Below are 19,445 nucleotides of genomic sequence, written 5' to 3'. Positions count from 1 at the left end.
ATGTACTTTATAAAATTTACACCAGCAAAACTTTTCTTCCTGAAAGCCAAGTATCCTTTCGTAATCAATCAGTATCTTGTCATACTTTTCTAAAAGGGTGATGGAAATAAAATGTGTCTTACCAAATACATCTTGTGTACCCATTAAGAAAGCTTAGTGTGTTGCAGCATACAAACCTTCTTTGACCAGTGCTCCCACTGTCCACAGGCATTGATAACAAATTCAAACATGGTTTCCTCTCCATTCACAGCTGGAAGCTCTTTCACTGCAGAGTGCTTCCGTAGGAATAGCTCCATTTTCAGCTTGTCATCTGGCTCCAGAAGGGCTCCAGCTGACCACATCACAGCAAAAACAAACAAGCGAGCAATATGTTCCTCACTGAGCTGCTTCTCATCTCGGCCAGAGAGCAAACCCTGCAAAGTGGATGCAATATAGAACTACTGCCTTCCTGGAACAAATCACATAATCAAAGAGAGAAAAACAGATGCCATATCTACCTGCAGGAGGTCAATAGCTTGCTTGATGTACATACATTCTAAAATTGACATTTTTGGTGTCACAGCAGAGAAAACAAAATCCATCACATCCTGGGAAGAAAAAAAACATTATTTAAAGATTCTCTTTACCAGTTTCAATGACGTGATTTATTCTTAGATGAGATGAATTCCTTATTTTCAAATATATTCCAAATTTTATTTCCAAACAACAACTTTCCCCATTTCTGGGCTTATAAATATTCAGACTTTGACCATGATTTTTTTTCTAACAATAGCATATTAGAACTTTGATGTACCAGAGTCAACAGAGCTAATCGTATGAGCTCCACAGAGTAATTTCCTGAAGAGCAATTTGAAGAATGCTGTTCAGTTACTTCAGGGATCTGCCTGCCATTTGTGCTTTCCACTAGAGATTGTAATCTACCACTCATATTTTTGTAGTAGGAAGATAAAAGCACTGATGATACATATATATATATATAATCCACAATCTTGGCACTATAAATTTCTATATGTCTGATATGTTCTGACTGTGCCAGACTGTACAAGTCCCTCTTGAAACCAATACTCTCATTTTTCTGTAGAATCCCGGCAAGATCCAAAAAGAATTTTTGAAGTAATTTTAATGGAAGTTGGACTTTTCTCAGGTTTCTTCATAGTGTTGGCTACCATGTCTGTCTTTGCCAAGTGTTCTGCAACATCTTGAGCAAAGTTTCAAATTGATGTAAAGTCCTCTCTGAGATTTGCAGTGCAAAATTTTAAAATATCAATTGCCATCCAATAGCACAGACTAATGTAAATTATAGCCTACTTCCACCTTCATTCAACAGTCTGTAATATAATACTCTCCTTGTGAGTTCTATTTGCCCTCTTAATCTTTGGAAATCAACACCGCCCACTCATTCTGGGAAGTGAAAGTATAACAGGGATACTATGTGAGATAGTAATTTTGGAGGAATTCCGTTTATAGATATCATGTCCTGTCAGGGAGAAAGCTAAGACAAAAAAAAACATTCAGTCACCCAAAGACATAAACAATTTACTTAGATACTTTTTTAAAAATCACTGAGCTGTTTACCCACATGCTCACCAGCTTTGTTTCACTTCTCAGTTTAATTTTTGCACTGAAGTTCTCCATGCTGATATTTTTGTCATAGAGAATAAATCGATATTTTTACTCATCCTCCCAAGTTCCATCCCATTAGAATAGCAGGTAATACACACACAACAAAAATATATATTGTGATCAAAAACTCACTTAGGCATCTTAATCTAGAGTAGAACTTATAGATACGTGGTCTAAGAAAACAATCTGAGTGTGGGCATACACAGAATTTATGGAATAGGTAGGGTTGTAAGGAACCTTAGAGATCACCTACTTCCTTCACTGCACTATGGGCAGAGATGCCCCCCACTCTATCAGGTGCTTCTTTTGTTATTTCTTGCTGACTAGCACTAGTGCCTCCACCTCTGTGTGCTGCTTTTTTGTGGCTTTCCCTCAAAAATGCCTGGTCCATCCCCAGTGGATAGGATGCTCAGCTGAGTAACTGAGGGTGTTATGGGTGCCACAGGAGAGTGCCCACAAGCACTGTGCGAAATTCAAATCTAAGACTTTTAGACTTTGGAGCTAAATCTCACTGAGATTCAGCTTCTTCATCTGTAAAATAGACCAGATGTCTCACAGGGCACTGTAAATGGTTTAATAATTGATTGGAAACACACAGAATAAAGATATTTTATGCGTCAAAGTATTCTGTACTATCAAGAGCCCAATTTTCACCAGAACTAGTTTTATGGTACTTATGATTCCAATGAGATTTCTGTAGTTTATGAAGGGTTTTGAAATGTTTTCTTTTTCTTTGGGTTTATGGCAAAAAAATCAGTTCCATACATGCTAGTATTTTATTACAACTATGATATTTAAAACAATACATGGCTGAAAAAAGGATGCAGGATTAACACAAAAATTTACATTAATTGTTTGGACAGGGGGACTGGAAAAATGAATTAGGTCATGACAAATACACATAAATTTTTAAGTATTTGGATCAGAAATTTGCTAATCCTTACAAGGAGGCTGAAAAATTAAGTCAGATGCTAAAAATTCATATGAAAGAATGATCCTTTTGCACAAGGTACAATCACTACAGAACTCACTGAACTACAGAATGCTCTTCAGAAATGGAAGCTGGTAACGTATTAAAAGAATTTAGACAAGCAAAGAACAACTCTTCAGGACAGGAAGTTGGTAATATATTCAAAGGGTTTAGACAAGCAAAAGAACAACTCAGTAATAGAAAGTTATTAATACTTGTAATATTAAATTTAACATCAGTATTTAAATATTAAAGGTAAGAAAATCTTTGGATTATATATTCAGCTCTATGCTCCAGGCACAGTAGCAGCCTTTACACAAATTGAATTAGTGTGAGGTTTAATGTGGAGGAAGAAAATTAGTCACATCTGAAAATTAAGTTGCTACTACATTTTTTTTTTTCATTTAAACAATACCTCGACGTGCTGAAACTTACGTTATTCACATAATATCCATCACTGGTTTGAGCTTCACACTTTGCAGACAATCTCAATAACACTACTTGGGTAACTATTTTAATTATTTCAGTTCTTTGAAACTGTCTCAGATAATTATTTCCATGAGCTAAGCAATTCTGTTGCTTACAGGTAGCAGCATCATTCATAGACCAGGAATTGGAAATGGTGATTCTAAATTTAAGAGAGACTTTTTATAGGGATGGGAGTTTACTTGAAATTACTGCGAAGCAGGAAATATTGCCAAGAAGGAATTGGGAAAGGCAGAGAGACACTCCAACCCCTCAATCACTGTTCTAAACAAAATCCTGTGGAAATAGAAAGGATTCTAAGATAATCTAAAATTGAAATAAGGTTGGGTTTAGGGGTTTGGTTTTGGGCTTTTTTCTTTTGTATTTTGATTTGTATGTTTTAATGCCTAAAAATGGTGACTTACAGTGCCATTTACAATATAGATTAAAAGAATAAATACATTAATTCCACTGATTCACAACCATTATTCTCTGCTCTTTCCTCCTCCATTACCACTACCTGCTGCACTTTTATTAAGAATTACTTTATCCAAAATGAATAAAGTGGACAAATACAATTTTGGTCATCATAAATAATGAGTGTTTTATAAGCAAATTGGAATTATTACAACTTTTGTCTTATATCTATTTTAGTTAAGTTTAGATTAAATTCAGAAAGTCTCTATATGTCTACTTAAGACTGAGTCTCCTTGGTTACTATATTTCCATTTATACTCTAATTTTCGTGTTCTTTGAAAAATCAGATTTTTGTAAGATGTTTATATTCACGGTTTTTTTGTAATACTAGCATTAAATCCACCAAGGTCTATATCTGAGGTTTGACTACCACTGTTGATGAATCTTATTTCAAAAATTTTATTTTTGAATTTTATCCTTTTTCTTAATGTGACAGAAAATAATAACTATAAAAAGAGCTATGTGAACACAAAAGTAGTGTTGCTCTCATCTGTAAAATCACTTTTATTGCCTCTATTATTTGAGAAGCAAAGACAACACATTAAAAGTGAAAGAAAACTGCCAGCATGACAGCTTTCATTTACATTTTGATAGCTGTAAATGCAGCCTTCAGCACTGAACTAACTTCATATTTCACTGCATTTTCATTTCTTAATCTAATAAAATACATATTTTTCTGGACTTTATTGCTATTGCTTCAGGCTTGGGCATTTTAAGCGTTGTTGTTATGTTTTTTGAGCAAGTTGTAGCATAGAATGTAAATAGAACTGTGGCAAAGAAGTAGTAACTTGACCCACATATACATTACTTTAGAAGCATATTTTAAAACTCATTATCAGAATTGTTTCTCTTGCTTCTGCAGTAAATACTATGTCATATCATTATGTTTTGGAAGTAGAACAAAATGAATAGCTTGTTAAACGTTATTTTTGAAGTAAATGTGCACTGAAATGAAAAGTAGAATGTTAGAAGACATTTGTTAACATTCAGGGCATTCTAATCCTATATCAATCATTGCTTTTACCATGATATATAAAAAGCTTTCTGAAATGTCACTCAAAGTTCATTAAAAAATGCATTTTTAAAATGCAAGAGCAAAGAAAAATATTACAGGAGAAACCCCTATGAAATGCAACACCAATTACATGAGCAAAGAGGCAGGAGCAAGCTGATGGAAAACCAAGGTATGTTGGAAGTTACATTTTTTTATAGATATTGAGGAAATCAGAAGATAGCAACACTGAAAGGTTGCAAAGACATAACTATTTCTTTAAAATAATTCAAAAGCAAAAATAAATATTTCAATATGATGGAAGTATAATACTGAGATTATGCTTTTATAGCCACTATTGAGGGCAACCATCCATGATATTGCTGGAACCTTTCTAATGATTCAGTAAGGTAAGGCCAAACAGAGGGGGAAAAACATTTAGGATTCTTGCTTTGGATCTACTGATTGAACACAATTTAGTCAAACAATGTATCAAAGTGATGCAGTTTCAAAAATTTCCACTGGAACAGAAACATGGATAATAAAATCAGACGAGACAACTGTAGTCAGATCTTCAGAACTATAATCAACTTCAGAGCAGCAGAGACCACAGAACTACCCTGGATTAATTTGAATTATAGAATAAAAATAACTAATGGATCAAATGCATTCCTGTTGCACCTGAGTAAAACTAGTTTAATTTATTTCTGAATTTACTTCTTTATATTTAAAACAAAGTAAGAAGTTTATCCACTTTCTTTGTGTATCCTAACAATAACTAAAATTGCAGTACTAAAATTACAAGCAAAGAGAGCATCTGTTTTGCCAACATGCAATATAAAATAATCACAGGCTTAACAATTCATTGCCAACTATCGTAAGCTGACAAAAAAAAAAAAAATTCATATTATTCATCTGTTATGGCTTCAGTCCTTTATTAATGATAGAGATAATTTTCTCTCCTTTTTTAACCCTTCATCTTTAGTTTATTACATAAGCAAAGAAATGCAAATAATTGAAAGAGCACTTAGAAAGAAGCAATGCTTCATTTTAAAAAAAGATTTAAAAATGCAATTTTTTTTTCTGAAGTAGTTAATAAAGTACCTGAAATACAGCATTAAAGCAATTCCATAGGACGTTGGAGTATGTGACTGGTAGTGTCTGCAGCCAAGCCTTTAAAATAGGCTTCCAGTCTAACACTGAAGAACTCATGAAGACCATCCCATTACGAGAAACTGTTGCAGGGGAAGCATTGTCAATGTTGTGAGGTTCAAAAATAATTTTGCAACTGGGGGACATCGGAATGCGATCTCCATTGGCCAAAGTAAGGGTCTTATTATCATCCAGAACAGAGTTCAGATTTTCAATCCATATTGCATCAACAGGTCCATCCAAAACTATCCAGATGTGCTCACCCTTAAAAAAAATATTGAGAGACACACACATTCAACTTTACCTACATTGACCAAAAACACACATTCATGTAATATCAGAAAATATACTCTTAGATATAAACAATGTCAATCATGACACTTGGTGCTCAGCAAAAAAAGCAATATAAAAATGCAATTTTTTAATTTGTTCATTGATTTTAATTCTTCTTTTGTTATCTTGTGTCACACTACAAGTGATATTAAGAAACAGCAACAAAAATGAATTTGTGCTGTACTGAGCAAAAAGTTGTATCTTTCTTCTACAAAAGCACATCAGCCAACCCAGCATCTATCAAGATGGACAAAAACATTTCCCATTAAATGCACTCATAGACAGAGGCACAAAGTCAGTCCTTGTGGGATGTCACACAACAATTTCATGTAAGGTGTCCCATTTTCCAAGCCAGAACTGGGTAGCTGTTCAGTAGGTGTGAGTGTAATTACAATTTCGTGAAACATGATCTGCAGGTTTGATAAGAGAATTGGGAAATGCCTACATCAGTTTCTTACCAAAGCTTTACATTCTGATAGAACTAGTGAAATAAAGTGGCAATGACTTGAAACCAGACAGGAGAAAATTGACTTTTCTGTCCTCACATCAAAACATGAACATACCTTGTTTTTGTGTTTGGACTGCTTACAGAAGGAAGTAAACCACTTAAAACCTTTTCTAAATTAATTTTTGAACCTCAAATGCTTGGGAATCCTAGTGCTATCTGGGATATATATATAATTCTGACTCTTGAGCACATGGAGCTCATCAGACACAAAGCAAAATTAACACACCATATTCCCATTTGATTTTATAATGGAAGACCTTTCAGATAAATGACAGGTAATGACACCTTATGGAAACAGTATTAAATGTCTGTCATGATACCATATCCATTACCTTCTTTGCCTTTAAAGTTTTTCTCCATAATGTAGAGAAAATACCATCTGTCCAGTCATTTGTAGCAACATCAAGGGTACCAAACATCTGGGAAGCTGTGATTGCCTTTGGGTTCATTCTCATCTCTTTATGAGGAGCACCACAATCTGTCATTGCTTTCATCAAAATATGAATGCATTTTGTCTTTCCTGAACCAGTTGGACCTAGAGTCATCATACCTTAAAACAATATAAACATGGTTTAAAATGAAATGTCAATGTGTCATGCTACCATTTAATGGCTCATTGCATCAACAATCCTTGTTTTATTTTTATCAAAAGCCAATACAAAAGGATGTTTCTCACTCCACTTAATGTTGATTGAACAAGAATTTGAAACTATTATTTAAAGGCCTCTATAAATGTCTCTCTATTATGATAGGCAAGGCTATGTGGGTCTGTATCTGCCCGTAGGCAACTCTTTTCCGTTTTTCTAATGGGACAACACAACTGCCTTTTAATGTTCTCATGCAATGACATTGACATGAATGGTGGCAAAAAAACGTAGAAATTTCTAAGTGTATCTAATGAGAATGCATATCTTCAGCGATGTACAAAATCGAGTGTATCTTTCTGATGCAAAAGTAACAAAAATATGTACCTGCATCCACTCATGCTGGTATTCAATAGATTTTTCTTTCATAAAACCTGTTAAGAGCAGCCATACTTAATTCATCATACAAGTTACCTAAGAAAAATAAATCATGTCTTCAACGATAAATTGAGCCTACTGTTGATCTTCTTTAGTTATATTTTCATTCAATAGGCCCAGAATCTGTCCAAAATTAGATGGAACATTCAAACTGGGACTTCCAAAGTCATTTAATGGACCTAGATAACTCCTATTAGCCCTAAAGGCAACTGGACAACATAATTCTTAGTTGCCTTTGAAAACTTCTTCAACAAAAGTATGGATCAATCACAAACCCAAATAATAAACCTAATCCAGTGCCACGCAAATTGTGTGACATTTCCCCTAAACCAAAGGGTGCTGGATGTTCCCTGAAACAATCTGAGAACGCAAAAAATCACTACTCATGCTATATGTTACATATGCAGAAATCCAATACAAACTCTTCAATGTTAACCAAATGGCTTTTCTGCTGGTTTCAGTGATATTTCAACTAAAATTGTTATGCCAAACAGATTTCAAGATCCATGCACTGAATCTCTCTGTGTGTGTGTGTATGTGTGTGCACGCGTGTTTATAAAAGCACTTCATGTGCACATACGGCCATATTTCTCCTCATTATTTGAAATTCCATGGTGACCTCTCCATAAATTCAAGTTCATGAGTAGGACAAGTGGAAGTCTGGAAAACATAATCTTTCCCCCTCTGTGAAGTAACTTTTGTCATAGAAAGTAAAAAAACTTTTGGCTTAAGCATTCTCCTGTTCAGACAATTGGAGCTGTACAATCTCCTGGGAATAGTAGGGATGTGTGGAGAGAAGAGGCATCTAAACAGAATTTCATGGTGGATCCTGAAGATTTTTGAGGAATAGAGGAGCTGTAGTGTCTCACAGCTGAAACAGATTCTTTTAAAAAGAGACACATCTAATCATAACTAATAACATTAAAAGTTCCATTGTTCTTATATAGAAATAACTGTTGAGGAACACTGCATCCAGAAATCTGGATGTAAATTAGTAAGTCTGCACAGCACTAACCAGTTCATTGGTCTAACCAATAATCTGAATTAAAAGTTTGAGGCATTAAGGACTCAGACTGTGGTATGTGAATGAGTATTTCCTTTCATTTATTTCATTACTTTAAGTTGACTATTCTTATATTATGACAAGAAAAAGGAGAATAAGAAGGATGATATCTTTATAAATCTTTGCTGCTTTAGTTACATTTCCTAAGTATCTTCCCCTTATTATAATAAAAAAATCATTAGTTAGAGGTTAGGGGTATGGGGGATATTTCAAAGTAGGGGTATTTTTTTTTCACTGAGCTATGAATTGTAAACCTGGATTTACTAATGTCTATTATACCCTTCCTAGGACGGGATAAACTTTACTCAATGCCTTTTTCTGCACTGTAAAAATACATTTTCATAGAATCAAAAAATGGTTGAACTGGAAGGGACCTCTGGAGTCCATCTTGTCTACCCCTGATCCTGCAGGAGGAAAGCTTATTTTTCCTCAGTTTAAACAGCAAGAATTGATCTCAAAGAAAACACTTGGAATTATATCGCATGCATGGTAGGATCTATCAAAATAAAGGTCTGAGAATTTTATAATGTCTTCTCAACATTATAATCTCACAGTAACATTAAACTCAAGCTTCATGACTGAACTCTGAATGGTTTTCAGAACACTGAACAAAATTGCTGTTTCTGGATTTGAATGAGAATATATTAACTATTTTATAGAAATATAATTCTATAGAAATTTCAGTCACCAAAGGCCACACTCATACCCCCCATAAAAATGTAATACAACAAAGGATTGCACACTAAAAAAAAGTTCATAACAGCTTCCTAAGCAAAATACCCACATAGGCTTTAAAATTACATCTATTAATTTTTTAAAAACATTTTTTATTAAATAAATTTGCATTCTAGTGGCAGATAATATAATGTAGTCTCAAATACAATGCAGTCTCAAAGCCTCATCTAGCATGCTAACCATGTCGGACTCGTTGAGTTTCGTACAGCTGAATAAGTTTAAGTATCCATGGTGGATGATTAATAAGCCCTGCTTCCTTTGTCTGTTTTTGGATGGCTGACTGTAGTTCAGGATACCCAGATTTATCCAGAGTAATTCCAGGGAATAGGTCATTAATGAGACTCATAAATAAAGGTTCATCTTCATCCACCTGTCAAGGATAAAGTGGGGGGAAACACATTATTTATTTATTGAAATTATTATAATAGTTGTAAACAATCTTCAAGATAAGCTATTCAAAAGATGGCAAGGAAAATCTTATATCTTCCAAAACAAATATTATAATTATACATCAGTTTTATGAAGTGAGTTTCATACAATGAAATCACAAGTAGTAATTTCTAAATTAAATACTTTAGGCTGATAAAATGTCAACAACTTTAAATACAGTTTTCTTCAATGTATACACAGATATATTTCTTCATTTGTTATCTAAGCCAGCAAGATATATTCCAATCATATTTTGCCTTAGGATTTTTATTATTTTTTCCTTCTGAAGCATTGCTATAGGTTTAAACGCGTGTACCAACGTGCTGAATAGATTAACATCAGAAACAGAGTAATGGGTTCCATCACAAAAGTGATTACAAAGGTAAATACAGAGAGTCTAGATATGCTATAACCTTTTAATTACAGCAATAAAAAGAAAGATGAATATTTTAAATAGTATTATCAAAAGATGTTACACTATACAAGTAGTTATTAGCTGCTTCCAATTACCTCACTTAATGCAATTCTTATGATGTTCTGAAAAGGCAACAGACTCCCAAGAAATGTATAAATTGAAATTCTGGATTAAGAAAGATTTTTAGTGACATTATTAAGAGTTAATACAATGTATTCTTCCTTTCTCTCCTTAGGGTATAAAGAAATAAAACCAAAAGCCTATTAGAGGACCAGGTAGATCCCCTAGGATCTCATGGTATTTCCAAAGATTTTTCCAGCTAAAGCTTATGATATGTTTTTCTCGCTTTAAAAGAAAAATTGTGCTCACACAGTAACTGTATTCTGATTCTCAACTCACTTATAAATCATATTAAAAACTGCAAAATAATGTATGCAACTGGTGGAAAAAAAACATCTTTTTAAAGTGCATAATAAAGACCTTTAAAAATGCAAACAAAATACTCTATTGGGCAAAGTCATCAATGTTACAGTACCAGTTTGGAGAGGTTCATGTCCCGCAGAACTCTCATCACAACAGTTTTCTCTGGCTCTTGGGGATTAGATCTTTTCACTGCTCCAAGTGTTCTTAAAACAGACAGGATATTTCTAAGCCCAAAGTCATAATGAACCTTGAAATAAAGCACAAACAATATTGGAACTACAAAGATCAAATAGATCAAAACAAAAAACAAGAGAGGACTGAAAATTAAATTCACTAAATAAATGAATGTTATAGAACTTTTCAATAATATTCAATTCACAGCTCTTTGTCTTTTCAAATAGAGTTCCAGTTTTGTTGTTATCAAATCCTGAAGATATTTTCTAGTGTTGTATGTCCATACCAGAAAGTGATGATATTCTGGTGATACAGAGCTCACCCTTATTTCCCAGGCTGATAAATTGGAAATTTGCTGTGTAAATCCCAGAATTTTCAGCAAGAGATAACTTATTGATTAGGTTTGCAGATGACACCAAACTGGTGAACTAGATCACAGCTAGAGTACAAAATTACCAAGAGAAATTCAATACATTATCTCTGTGTGATGCATTTAAATAAAGGCAAGTGCAAAATGCTAAAGATGGTAATAAACAAGTGCATTAATAAAGAGTAGCAGCTCTTCTTCATTGAGTCTAGAAACAAATCAGGTGCACAAGGCTTTACAGAAAAAATATCTTACATGGGATTGATGTCACAAGCTCCCCAGTGAATTATCTGCAATTTTAGTGGGCAATAAAAACATAAATGTCCTTTTTAGGACAATTAAAAATATATTGCTATTGTAGTTGACATTTCTATACTGTGACCAAAATCTAGATTCTACATTTAAAGATGGAGAAAAATTTGAAAATGAAAAAACAAAAGCAATCAATTGACTAGAAAACATACTGCTTCAGGAAAAAAGTATTACAAAATCCACTGTAAAAATAGGAAGAGTGAATATGTAGGATGAGTAATGATAAAAATCTTAAACATGCAAAAGATACCAGTAAAGAGGAAGATGGAAGGAATAGAAAGGAAATGAAGTAATGTGCTTAACTACAGCAAGGGGGATTTGAGTTAACTTTTAGAGAAAACATTGTGACCATAATAAAAATGAAACTTTGGATCATGTTGCCTGGGAAACTGCAACCTATCCATCAATAGACAATGTTAAGAGCACTGACAAACATTAATAGCAACTTATTTAACTAAGAATTATTTTGTCTCCAGAAAAGTAGATGGATGATTCCTCAAGGCTCTGCTCTGCCTCGTTTTCTATTATTCAATCAGGTGCCAAGTTGTTACCAGTTGAAAAATTTAGGTATGAATATACAGCCACGTACTGCCAGGAAATCCTATTTGCAGATGGAAACATTAACACAAAAAGATTAACAACTCAGTGTGACATTGAGGAACTCAGATGTCACCTGACTTCATCATCATTTAGTAAATGGCATGTCCTAGTGAAATGCCCAGAATCATCACAAGCACTGATTTATTTCTTTTTCTCCATGCTAAATGACCATCATTGACATACTGGAATGAGTTCAGCAAATGATGGCTATGTGAGAGGAAAAGAGGCAATGTCAAAATCTTCAACAGGGGAAATTGCAATGGTTTGCATAATGAAAAGATTCTTCACAATAAGAGTGGCTGAACACAGAAAAGGTACCCAGAGAGTATCCAGGTATCCTTGGAGATATTCAAAACTCAAGAAGGGTCTTAGCAATCTGCTCTAATGTGCTGAGCAAGAAGCTGGACAAGGTGACCTCTAGAGGTCCCTTCCAATTTACACAAATCTGTGATTCTACAGAAGTGATGAGTTCATTAAATTTGAAGTAGTTTCGTATCTACCAGAAAATTTAAAATAAGTTTAAGTTACTTTTAAAGACAGAACTTCTGGTGCATTCCAACTGACCTATATGATGGGTGGTTCAAGGTGACTATCTTTTATTTATCTTAATCTGTTTTCTAGTTTTGCAACTGCTTTGTTTTTTGTGAATGGCACAGAAGAGCTAGAATTTATTGGAAAATGTGGGTTATGAGTTATTTCTTTGCTACATCTTTTAACAACAATCTCTAAAGATTATGCCTGAGCAAAATACACTGCAGTGGTATAGCTGATGCTCTTGAAAGAAAGAATTAAAATATTAAATAAAAAAAATCATTATTAGAAGCAGAGTTTGCTCTATGTAGAAAAGAAAAAAAGGGATATCAATGGTTTGCTCCATATGAAAGCACCTTAAAGAGATGATTCTCAAAAAAGGATTATCACCTCATTTTCTTTGAAGCTTTGTTAGATTTTTGCCTTTCAGTTTCTGTTTTTCCCTAAGCTCTGTGAGGCTTTGTGGAAGGAGGTTCTAAGGAAGAAGTCCGGTAACAAAGCCAAGTAATTCACCTTTAGAGTTCTTCAGAAGAACTCTTTCAGAGTCTTGTGGACACCTTGGGCTTCCTACATTTGCTAAGGACTATTCTTTTACTTTAGTGCTTATTGTTTTTTCTTTACTGAAGTAGATGACAGTCAGGGTGCCTTTGGCTACTTGTGAGTCAGAGTTCCTCTTTGAGGACTTCATGTATTTCTTCCAGCACATTCCTTTTAGATTTTCTGTGGGGTAAGTTCAGCTGGTGAATGCTTGTTTTCTTTATTTCCTTCTGTTGATATACTGCATTTGCTGAAAGCAGGCAATGTTCTGCCATTTCCTATTGCACTGGTTCTTTATGTGACCCTGATCTTTCCAGTCAACTGCCTGGAAAACCCAGCATTACTTAACTTGGAATTTCAAATTTAACATTAAAAAATTGCCACTAGGGAAAGAAAGATTATGAATTATGGAGTCACAGAATGGTTTGGAAGTGACCTTAAAGGTCATCTAGTTCCAAATCCCCTGTCATGGGCAGGTATACCTTCCATTAGACCAGGTTACTCCGATCCCATACAACCTAGCCTGGAACACTTCCAGAGATGGGGAGTCCAGAAACTCACTGAGCAACCTGTTGTAGTGTCTCACTATCCTTTACAATCAGGAATTTCTTCCTAATGTCTAATCAAATATGCCTCTAAGAAAGACTGTCTGTACTTTACAATTTTAGTTTTCTGAGTACACAGAAACCATTTATGTCCCACTGTAGTCTTAGAAATATGTTCAGCTCATGAGACTCCCATATCTAATCTGACAAACTCATTAGATATCTCTCTATATAATCACATATTACATTAGATGTATTCCCCAACCTACAGCAAACTTTACAAGGAACTTCAGCAAGTGTTTCAAATTATTTCACTACTACTACAATAACAACACACATTCAAGGGAGGAAGTGATGGACCTAACTGAGAAGCAGAAGATCTAGTCTGTGGTGGACAAGAGAGGTATCAAGGATGATGGAACAGGGTGGAAAGAGACCCTTCTCAAATACATGTGTACAGATCAGGACTAGTGAAGAGAACAGTGTTGTGGCAGAAGCTCTCACAGCAGAAGGAGGTGCTAATTTAAATATCTGTTTGCCAAGGCATGCAACATGACAATAAAATGGAATAATTACAGCTCTGTGCAGGTACAGGGTTACAGTCAAACTAGGAAATGTGTGGGCATAGGTACAATGGATGGATACAGGTTCTTTAGGAAGGACAAGACAGGATGAAGAGATGGGAAATTGCCCTTTAAAGTGAAAGAGTGGGAACACTTTCCCTTCGGGTGGCTAATGAGCCAGTTGAGAGAATTTTTGTTAGAATTGGAGGCTCAACAACTTTGTGGCGATAAGGAAGAAACTGATGAATCTTTCTTTCGACAACTGAAATTAGCCTCATCTTTGCAAGCCCTGACTCACTGGGGGCTTGACACACTCCAATATCTGCTGGAAGGGCAACACAGCAGGGCAGAGCCATTCCAAGAGATTTCAACATTGTCTCCAATAACATCCTCACACACAAAATGGTGACTAGACAAGGTGCTCAGACATTTCAACAGCTTGACCAGAGTCTGTGCAGTGTTTGTTTATACTTGGAGATATTCAGAGCTCATCTAGACAAGGTGCTGAGCTACCTGCTCTAGCAGATCTCACTTTGAGAAGAGGTATAGCACCTACTCACCTCCAGAAGTCCCAGAGAATTTTTTTTTTTTTTTCTCTGATTTAATGACTGTATAGAATGAATTTAGGCAAGAGAAGAACTGTCCAAAGGGTTGCTCACAGGCACAGGCAGGACAAACTAGCATACTACCATGGGCTTACAAAAGCCATGCACTAATAAATATGTGGTACAGAACTAAAATTATAGTAGTATAATGTAGTAGTATATTAAAGTGTAGTACATAGTAGTGTACTATTATTGTCCATTAGCACAGGTTCATCACTGTCCAACAAAAGCAGGCATTTGAGCCACAATTTATCTACTGTTCATATGATTTTCAATAAGACTCTCTTTTGGACAGCCAGCACAGAGCATTCAAAATGAAAGAACCAGATTTGTTTCTACTTAATCACCCCATCCCAAATAGAACAGCAATATTCCCTTTCTAGTAGCACTCAGCAAGACAGAGCCTTGTAGGTGCTCTATAGTTATTTACAATTATATTACAAATTCACTGCCTCTGAAATAGACCTGGTCTTCATAAGTGAAGACATTGAAAACTGTGCACTCTGCAAGTTCAGCACAGCAATATACACTGGTCCTCATTACCTTTCCAGATCTGCACTCTATTTAAGAATCACAAATCAAACTTCCTGTACTACTCAATTTACTAAATGAAAAATAAAAATAACATGATCATTTCAGACATTGATTCTGGAACTTGAAAACTCTAAAAAATGTATAGGTTCATGAGTGTAAAAATAATTATATATTCTATGAAAGTATATCATCTTCATATCCTTCCAGTGACAGCTTACAGTTGGACAAATATTTATCTTACCTGTTTGGATAACTGCTCTTCACAGAGTTTGTAGAGTGTATAGAATTTTTGACTAAGGATTTGGTTGTCTCGGAAACCAGCACTTGCCATCTTGACTCGCATAATAATGCTACGGTCAGGCACCATCATGGCAACCGTGCGAAACTGAATCTTCAGATTTTCAGGAAGTTCCTGTCGTCCTGCATAGCCAGGGTTCTGAAAATGCAATTTATAAACCCAAACAATAGATAGGAATATACAGGGTAGGAAGTTTTGTCTTTCTTGTTAACCATTCAGCAAATGCAGGAGCACACACAAAATTACGAAGGATAACTTGAGCACAATGACACATCAGTGCACAGTTGACTCAATACCGCAGTTCATGAAGTATGGGGTATCACACGTTATTTGGAGATGTCCAAGACTTAAAGAGTTAGACAGACAGCCACTTACAGATCTTGCTGGAGTTCTTTTAAATGGTTACTACCTCAGAGTCTTGACAGTACTCCAGTGCTGGAGGTTACTGTTCCCTGTGAGCATTCCCAGACCATTTCAGCGCAAAGCCAGTCAAGCAGTGCAAACCATTACCCAGTATAATTTAAACTAATGGATCTGACCTTTCTCTGAAGATGTCTAAGTCATTCATATGAGTACTGCATGGCTCAGTTGTGACAACTCTGTGCAGTGATAACTTCTTTCATCTCTTTCAGCTCTTTCCAAACTGTCTTCCCCCTGGCCTATGTATGGCACTTATTTGCCCATTTTTTCAAATTACAGTGATAACATTAACACTTTTCCAAAGGTAGGACCCCCTAAAATAAAGACAAAGGCTTCCATTTTGAGTGGGTATGTAGGTAGCTAAGGAGGGAGAGATAAAAAGATGATTTTAAGGTATTCTTATACTTTACTGCTGCTTTGCCTCCTTCACTGCTAGAAGCAGTCCACAGGCACCAAAGATAAATCTTCAGGAGGCCAGTGAACCAGAGTGAGAGTGATTTCCCTCATGCTGTCTTCTAGGATTGAGGCCAAAACTTCTTTACAGGTGGTAAAATACTGACCAGACCAGCCACAGTAGTCCTTGCAATGGTCAATTCTGTTTTATTTTGACTAAAAATATGAGAGGGTTAAGTTTAATGTCAATCTGTCAAATATTCAACAAAAAAGTCCTTAAAATACATACTTAATGATAAATGCATACCTCAAGTCCTAAGATCCAGTTAAAAATATGGACAAGAGAAAATTATATAATAATTACTTTTCCAAATTATTGTTCAAGTTTCATTAACTATTTTCTAACAGGCAGTTACAAGATTTCAACAGGGAAATTTCAATAGGAAATGGAACAGAAAAGATTTTTCATAATGATGCCATTTACATGCATTTACAGACATACCATAGTCAGAAATATACCAAATTCTCTGTCCATGTCAATGACATCACCATCAGTGAAAGTGAACTGAAGTTTCTTTTTTTTCTTACACTGAAGTACAATATATATCTGCTGAGCCGCCACTGATAAAACTGGAAGTTCAATACGGTTAAATTCATCAAAGCATCCCCACGCACCCGACTGAGCTAAACCTAAGAAAAGCAAAAGGAGAAAAATTCTGATAAAATAGCAGATTAAACAAGAGTAACTTATATACAAAATAGAACATGTTCTATATAACTTAGTTTAATATGAGAAGAGCAGAGAACATGAACACAGTCAAAACTCAAAATAAGTTGGGCTGTGCATTAATGACACTCAGAAAAAGTATCTCTCCTTGAATGAAAGATACATAAACTTCTTTACAAAGAATCCTAGACTTCTACAGCAACCATTAGGCAGAAAGTGTTAATACTGTATATAGTACCATATAGCAGCACAAATGTGCATATAGTATGGAAACTCATCTATGCAGGGGATGAAGCTGTCAAGCATTAGAAACACCTACTTAAATAAAAAGTACAAAACCAAATAGAGACTATTATATTTCTGACAGGAGCATTGTAGCATTTTATAACAATTAGGTAAAAAATTAGCATATTACTATAAAAATAGATAAAAAAATAACTGGAGATTAACATCCTACTGTTGAAGAGAGAGGAAAGAATCTGATGTTACATTTAGAATTGTTACATGGAACAGGCCTTGGAGTTCTAGACAGAAAGTAGTACACACAAACATAACTAAATTAATGGCTTTTGGGAGAGTCAAGTACACCTTCTTCTGTATCATGCTAACAGGATTGAAATAGGAGAGTCTACAGTGGCAGCCTTCTAGAGCAGTAGAGGGAAAGCCACATAATTCCCTGCTTTTCTACACCCCTTTTAGAAAAGACAAAGTCTAGTAAGTCTATGCAAGAACTTCATGGATGCCATCCCTCCCTTCCCAAAGACCACACTGTACTAGTATTTCAAATTGCCTGAGTCCATATCTAGAGGTTTTCAGAAGTGGAGTTTAATGCATTCCACTGAGTGGTGGAGCTCAGCTTGGTTTAAGCAGTTTGAAGGCTGTACTAAATGCAGAAATTAAGCACATGTCAAAGAAAAGGCATTGTGTTTGCAATGTTAAATAACCATGCACAGACCTCCCCTGAATCCTCATACTTTATATGGCAATGCCTATAGCACTGGTAAAATAAATCTATGTCTGGTTTATGTGTAAAGTTGATTCCTTAAGAGCTAAGATAGTTCAAGAGAAAGTACTCAAAAATCAATAACAATACTATGAAGACATATTCTTTCACTTTGTTTTTCTTAATTTTTTTCCTCTCTTGCCTTTGCTCAGCCTGTTCTTCTCATAATATGCTACTTCCCTTCCCTTCCCTTCCCTTCCCTTCCCTTCCCTTCCCTTCCCTTCCCTTCCCTTCCCTTCCCTTCCCTTCCCTTCCCTTCCCTTCCCTTCCCTTCCCTTCCCTTCCCTTCCCTTCCCTTCCCTTCCCTTCCCTTCCCTTCCCTTCCCTTTTCCTTGTCTGATCTTCTCTTGCCCTTTAAGATGTTCCTCCAAGTGCCCTTAATGCCACTTTTATGTTTCTTTTCTGACATTAATTTTTTGGTTTTTTATGTCCTTTAACCAATTCTTTTAATAATGTTGCATCAATTGGTCTTTTTTACCCATGCAATTTTGGAAGAAAAGAACTAGAGTCAAACCAGGTCAAAATCAGTGGTAGTAAAACCAAAATTAGCTTCTTAAGGCTTAATTCAGTCAGGGCGATACTGCAGATCTCCCATGAAAATTATCTCAATTCCATATGTAACCTTCCCCTAAGCTGCTTCTAACTAATTTCTATGATATTATAAGCAAAAAAGATATTCTAAAGGAAGAGAATCTGAAGAGGATTAAAAGTTACATGGACTTAATTAAAAAAAATTAAAAGCAATTGGAATATATACAAATACCACAATGCCATAATAATGCAAAGATTGAAGTAATTATATCAAAAGTTACCAAATTTAAAACATGAAATACTCAATCCTACTGTCTTTGAAAACAAATGAACAACATTCCTTGACTTCATTGGTGTGGCATCAAGTCCTTTAACTGATGTTCCTCTCCTTTTGTGAGGAATATTTGGGCCCTGGATGCCCTCAACAGCCCTTCCTGATGATTTATTTAAAAAATATGGATATTGATCCAGTACTGATATCCAACTGTGACAGACAAAATCTCTCTAACAGTATAAAGTTAGAAAGTGTATGTTTATTTGACACCGGGCAGCGTGTGGGATAGCTCCCAAATACACACTGCAGCTTCCAGGTGATTACAGAGTCCTTTTATCCATACAAGTATTGAATTACCAAAATACAAATACATATGCATAATTTTGGTACATCCCATTCTTTGCTTCGTATGCTAATCATTTTAA

The 19,445-nt window shown here is 35.1% G+C and overlaps 1 protein-coding gene across 1 annotated transcript in view; it reads right to left on the bottom strand.

Moving 5' to 3' along the window:
- The window catches only part of LOC110469703 (dynein axonemal heavy chain 5), a 148,707-nt gene that overhangs the window by 74,250 nt on the left and 55,012 nt on the right, over window positions 1–19,445 (bottom strand). Inside the window, exons 43-50 of the mRNA XM_077784814.1 lie at window positions 16,988–17,175; window positions 15,616–15,810; window positions 10,719–10,853; window positions 9,520–9,709; window positions 6,852–7,069; window positions 5,631–5,942; window positions 498–587; window positions 177–413 (exon numbers count right to left, since the gene is read on the bottom strand). Coding sequence (XP_077640940.1) covers window positions 177–413; window positions 498–587; window positions 5,631–5,942; window positions 6,852–7,069; window positions 9,520–9,709; window positions 10,719–10,853; window positions 15,616–15,810; window positions 16,988–17,175 — 1,565 coding nt within the window. The remainder of the gene's footprint in view (window positions 1–176; window positions 414–497; window positions 588–5,630; window positions 5,943–6,851; window positions 7,070–9,519; window positions 9,710–10,718; window positions 10,854–15,615; window positions 15,811–16,987; window positions 17,176–19,445) is intronic.

This window comes from Lonchura striata, chromosome 1 (assembly GCF_046129695.1).
Source record: "Lonchura striata isolate bLonStr1 chromosome 1, bLonStr1.mat, whole genome shotgun sequence".
NCBI lineage: Eukaryota > Metazoa > Chordata > Aves > Passeriformes > Estrildidae > Lonchura > Lonchura striata.
This window is presented reverse-complemented; position numbering and strand designations above follow the sequence as displayed.